The sequence below is a fragment of the Trichosurus vulpecula genome, chromosome 1 (assembly GCF_011100635.1).
Source record: "Trichosurus vulpecula isolate mTriVul1 chromosome 1, mTriVul1.pri, whole genome shotgun sequence".
NCBI classification, from domain to species: domain Eukaryota; kingdom Metazoa; phylum Chordata; class Mammalia; order Diprotodontia; family Phalangeridae; genus Trichosurus; species Trichosurus vulpecula.
In genome coordinates, this window is record NC_050573.1 from 102,438,025 (window position 1) to 102,444,024 (window position 6,000).

The following is a 6,000-nucleotide window of genomic DNA, read 5'->3' on the forward strand; positions in this document are numbered from 1 at the left end:
AGCATATTGGCTACTTCCACCTATCCCAGAACTTTCCAGAGTTCTCCTTGTACAGGGGTTATAGGCTACTGCTTTCCAATGTCTCTTCTGTCCTAAATATTTTGCTGTCCCATCAGTAAACCAAGCATGTTTCTTCTGTTCTTCATTTAGTCCGTCATATCCATTATTCCATTTCACTAAGGATGGTACCATCTGTTGCTTAGATTCAAGGGGCTTTTCATTGCTCTCAGTATCAATGTTCGCCACAGATTCATGTAGAGCAGAAACTCCATTTTTGCCTGCTCTGGACCTATTCTGAATATACCACTTCCATTTGATTATGCTTGCCTCTTGTGCATGTCCAATTCTGTGAGAAGCTGGGGTACTCATTACCCAAGTCATAATTGGAATTCCAGGCCTTAATACCACTTCATGACCCAGAGTTAGTTGCTCAGTTTCTACTAAAGCCCAATATGCAGCTAACAGCTGCTTCTCAAAAGGTGTATATTGCACTCCAGATGAGGGTAGTTTCCTTGACCAAAAGCCTAAAGGTACACTTCGGCTTTGTTGTTTTGCCACAGACTCCAATTTGCATAGTCATCTTGTACAGTCACTTGTAACTCCACTGGCCCATTTTGCATAGGCCATAAGTCTAGAGCTAATTGAATAGCAGCCTTTGCTTCCTCAAAAGCTCTACTTTGTTCAAGTCCCCAGTCAAATTCATATTTCTTTCTGGTGACTTTATACAAGGGTTTTAAAATCTGTCCCAAATGTGGGATGTGGTGTCTCCAATAACCAAACAGCCCTATGAACTTTTGGGCCTCTTTCTTATTGGTAGGGGTGGGAAAATCCTGGATTTTTTGTCGAGCTTGTGGGAGAATTTCTCGCAGTCCTCTATTCCACTGTATCCCCAAGAATTTTACAGTTTGAGCTGGCCCTTGAACCTTTGCGGGGTTGATTTCCCATCCTTTGCTTTTCATATGGTCAATTAATAATACTAAACTCTCCTCCACCTCCTTTATATTCTTTCCTTGTATCATGATGTCATCTATGTAATGTGTAAGCTGTACACCAGGTAACTTTAATTCATCCAAATGTTCAGCTACAATCCTGTGGCAAATAGTTGGGCTATGAATATATCCTTGCGGCAGGCGTGTAAATGTATACTGTCGGCCTTGCCAAGTAAAAGCAAACTGATTCCATTGCTTGGGGTCTATTGGGATTGTAAAGAAGGCATTGGCCAAATCAATAACTGCATACCAAGTCCCTTCACGTTTTTGTATTCTCTCTATTAAAGTAACTGTGTCTGGGACAGCAGCATACAAGGGAGGAGTCACTTTGTTCAGCTGTCTATAATCTACTGTCATCCTCCATGTTCCATCTGACTTTCGGACTGGCCAGACAGGGTTGTTCCATTGAGTAGTTGTAGGGACTAACACTCCTGCCTCAACACATTCTCTTATAGTGTTGGCAATTTCATCTTGCCCACCTGGCACACGATATTGCCTCAAAGTAATTACTTCAGAAGGTTCGGGCAAAGTGATTGGATCCATCTTGATTTTCCCCACTAAGACTGCATTAATGCCTATTTTCCTCACAGCAAATTGGTATTTCCCTTCAGGTAAATTTAAGGTCATACCCTTCAAAATGTCTATTCCAATGATGTATTCAGGAATAGGCACAATAACCACACTATATTCTTTCTTGGGCAACTGTCCAATTTTCATCATCAATTTAACTTGTCTGGCTGATATTTCAGTCCCTCCTAGTCCTGTGATGGTAATAGGAGTTCCATGGCTGAACTTGTCTGGATTTCCATAAATAAGGGTGGCCTCGGCCCCAGTATCTATTAATGCCTCAGTTACCGTACTTGACCCATTTTTCCAATATATGGTCAAGTTAATGTGAGGTCTACAATCCAGCCTGTGTATTTCCTTAATTTGGACTGGGGCTCGGCCTATTCCCTAGTATTCCCTTTCATATGATTCACTTGGGTTTGAAGGTTCAACATCTGTAGCATTTGCAGGAGCAGTTCTGATTTCCCTATCTCTCGTGTTATCAAGTCCTCTATACATTCTGTATAATTCATTGGTTGGAATTCCATCTATCATTTCAAAACCTACCCCTGCTCTCAATAAAGTAGTAAACATTTCTTTCCTTGTTACTCTCCTTTGGCGCCAAGTTTGCTGGTTATACACTCTTCTCTCTCGAGGAGATCTATCCCTTCCCCAGTCACCTAAGTCATATAACTGTAAAATCTTATTTATCACTGTTGTAAGACGGCTCCCTACTTCTCCAAGTAATAAATTCAAAATTAGTTGTTTATAAGCAGGGGGAGCTGTCCTAATTATTAAATTCCTATGAGACAGTCCCATTGGATCATTGTAATATTTGTCTGCAGTTCCTGTCATAATGGCAGTCTTCATTACCTCCTCCTTTAGTCTCATGATACAATCTCTAAGTGAATACCAGGGTCTGTGCTCAGTGGGCCACATAGAATCAGTATCATATCTCTTATTGCATCCCACAGCGGCTAATGCCAACAGAGTAGTCCTGCTATCACCATCTCCTTGCTGATGATGTTCCCTAAAAGCTTGTTGAACTAGAGGATCATGGCTGATACCTATGAATCTCATGCAGTCTGTCCCATCTACTGATATTCCACCGGCCCCTTGATCACTGAGTCTTACCATCCAAGATATCAATGGTTCTCCTATTCTTTGGCTGAATCTACTCAAAATATCTGTGACCTCTTGCGGTGAGAAATCTTCCTGAATTTCCCTTGTAACTGAATCTTCACCTCGGGTTTCTGTCTTCCTCCTTTGTATGGGTCGAGCCCTTGTCTGATCATTTAACCATCTCCTATTCTCTGTGTGAGGCACATCCTGAACCCCAGTAGTGTTTTGTGCCTCAGCCGGCTCTTTCTGGGCTGGGTTGAAATGCACTCTGGGCTTTTTTTGGTCTCCTGTTGCTCTTAGCCACATTAATAGAAAAGTTCTCATTTGAGTCAGTTTGGTCTTCTGCTATCTGAGATTTCCCTTCTTCCTGTGGGGTAGGAGTGCCCCCATGTCTTTCACTTAATCTCAATCTTTCGTATACTAGCCGGTAGGCTGATAACACTATCCAGCTTTGCCTAGACAGTGATGCCCCTGACTGAATCCCAACTTCTCGTAAACACTTTTCTAAATCCCTAGGATCTCCTCTCCGTAGCCTTGGTTCCCAGTTTTCACAGGGTCCAGCTTTTTTAGCCAATTCTTTTGCTAGGGAGGAATAAAATGGATCCTCCCATCCTGGGATATTTATCTCTTCCTCTGGAATTGTTCTGCTTCTAAATAGAGATCTTATACCTAGCGATCCTGTTCGTGACGCCAAATGTATCAGGAGGGCAGAGTTTATAATCTCAAAGAAGATCATAAACATGTCTGAAAGGTTCGGAATCGCCGGATAGAAGAAACTCTCAAAGTAGAAGGCAGAAGAATCAAAACATTTATTTAGGCTCCACAGTAACCAACCCATGAACCAGAAGCCCCATTTTGATATGTTGGTCATAATCTTCCAGGCCCAATAGGTACGCCTTGAAAGAGTAACCAGGAGGCTACAGAGAAACATGATTGCGTAAAGCAAAATCATGTTTCCCCCTTGATGGTAATAAGATTACCCACTGGACTGAAGTCTTTGTTCAGCTTCCTCCCGTAGATCAGCTCTGCTGCTGGCAGCTCCTGCCTCAGCTGTGTCTGTTTCTGAAACTGAAGCTGCAACTGAAACTGACGATGTAACGGTCGTAACTGCCTCTGTAACGGTCGTAACTGCCTCTGTAACGGTCGTTGTAACTGCCTCTGGCTCCAACCGGAAAAGGAAAGAGAGGAAGCGTCTTCAAGCTGTCCTCTCCCCTCTTATAGGGTTTCTGACATCATCAAGCTCCGCCCAAATGACCAGGGCCGATTGGTTCCTGAGTTGGCTCCTCCCCCTAGGGTAGACCAGGTTCTGGAGCTAACACCTCCCCTCAGCCAGCCCCATGACTCCCCACACAGGAAGCCGTCTGCCTCCCGGCATGCTTCCCGGGCCTCCTGCCCCGGAAGAGCAAGCCACAGTGTCCAGAGGCTCAATGAGGCAAGCTGAGCCATTCAAAGAAAACAAAAGCCATTATGGCTACAAAGACTTAGCATCCAGAGAACCATAGCTTTCAGACATCTCCTGTACCACAGCTGTGTTCTTCCAGAAAAGAAGTTCCACAAAGGCCTTGTGGCTGACTTCAGTCAATGCAAAGAACTTGGCCAGTGCATATCTGGCAAAAGTGACCAATTCTTTGTAGGCTCCAGAAGCAGGGTCACTAAAGAGCTGAGTAAAGAGATAGAAGAGGGAGATCTGGAAGCACAAAGCTTCTATTTTGAGATCATGGACCAGTTGGTGTAGCATCTTAACCACACAGTGGTTAAGGGGGCTGTTCTTCTGGTAACTCTTCAGTAATAAATAGTACATAGGCTCTGACAACAGCTGATCATGCAAATCATCTCAGTTAGTCTAGGAAGTTAAACTCCTTTCCCAACATCTGGACAGCTTGCAACACCTCTTCTTCTTCTTCCTCTTCTTCTCCTTCTTCTTCCTCCCTACCTAAGCATTCATGGGCAGGATAGTGGATAAACTCTGTTCCTTGGGCTGGTTACAGATTGACAGGAGTTGTACAAGAAGCACCAGAGGAAGTCTATGACTCCCAGTCTTCTGGATTGAAAGCATCCTCTGAAGGAGCCTGACCATGAGGATCCAGAGGAAGAAGAGGACAATCAACTGCTGGATCAAGATAGTGAGGAAGATGAAGAGAGCCCAGGGGCAGGAGAAGCCCAAGGTCCCTCAGTCCACATGCCCCAAGGCCTTAGGGAAATTCTGCCTGATTCACCAGCTGATGACCAAGAAGAAGATGGCCACTCCCAAGCAGTATCCTTGGTGCCTCTGACAGAGGGGAATGAGGATGCAACTGAGAACCAGGACTTCCAGAAGCTGTTGAGAAAGTTAGAGTTTTGACCCCCAGCCTCAGAGCAGGAGTCCTTCTGGCCAGTTCCGGCCAAGCTGAACCCTGCACTGCTACAGAGGGCAGTGGCTTCTTTGGGTCAGGCAGGGCCTAAGCCACAATCTGCAGACCACTCAGAGCAGGGGCCTAGGGAGGAGAAGCTGCTTCATGCCCAGGGTTCCCCCATGTTGGCCAAAAACCAGAAGATTAATCTAGGGTCACCAAAGGGAGAAGCTGGTAAAGAGCCATCTAGTCCTGGGCCCCAGAAGCTACAACTCCTAGCCAGTGATAGGGAACAGGAGAAGGATGAAAGCAAAAACAAAGATTCTGACACAGGCTGTCCTGAGCCCATGAGGATCCACAAGAGGAGGAGGTTTCTGATTGAGGATGAAGACAACTAAGGAGCTGGCTTTGTGTGGCGGGCTCTGGATGCTCCAGCACTGGTCCCCATAGCTGCCTCCCATGAGCAGCTCAGAGATACTGGGACAGTCTGGCAAAAGGGGCATTGAGTATTTCCTCATTGAAGTTTTTATTTGAGTGGACTTTGTTCTAGTTTCCTGGGGTAACAGGCCCTTTCCTTCTCTGGCCTTTGGTTACCTGCCTTGTTCCCCAGTTTTGGAGCTTTAGAATGAAGGTGACAGAGAAATAGGTGTTTTTGTTTTGTGCTTTGTTATGAAATTAAACCAGTAAATAAAAACCTTAAAAAAAAGTGTGGGTCCAACCATGTCATTCCTTTCCCCACTTCGCTCTCCCATTTAATGAACTCTAATGGCTCCCTATTGCTCCAAGGATCAAATACTAAATCCTCCATTTGGCATTCAAAGCCCTTCATAACCTAGCCTCTCCCAATCCTTACTTTTGTGGTCTTTTTGGATCTTGCTTTTCATGTGCTTTTTGAATCAGCAATACTTCCTTGTTGTTCCTTGAAATAAGCACTCTCTGGCTATCCTCTATGCCTGGAATGCTCTCACTCCTCATCTCTAGCTCCTGGCTTCCCTGGATCTCTTCAAGTTCCA

General features: G+C 44.8%; 1 protein-coding gene across 1 annotated transcript in view; it reads right to left on the reverse strand.

Moving 5' to 3' along the window:
• The window catches only part of CCN4 (cellular communication network factor 4), a 68,350-nt gene extending 62,860 nt beyond the window's left edge, over positions 1-5,490 (reverse strand). The window contains exons 1-2 of the mRNA XM_036741622.1: positions 5,317-5,490; positions 4,180-4,317 (exon numbers count right to left, since the gene is read on the reverse strand). Of these exons, the coding sequence (XP_036597517.1) occupies positions 4,180-4,317; positions 5,317-5,490 (312 nt within the window). The remainder of the gene's footprint in view (positions 1-4,179; positions 4,318-5,316) is intronic.
• Between the last annotated feature and the right edge of the window lie 510 nt (positions 5,491-6,000).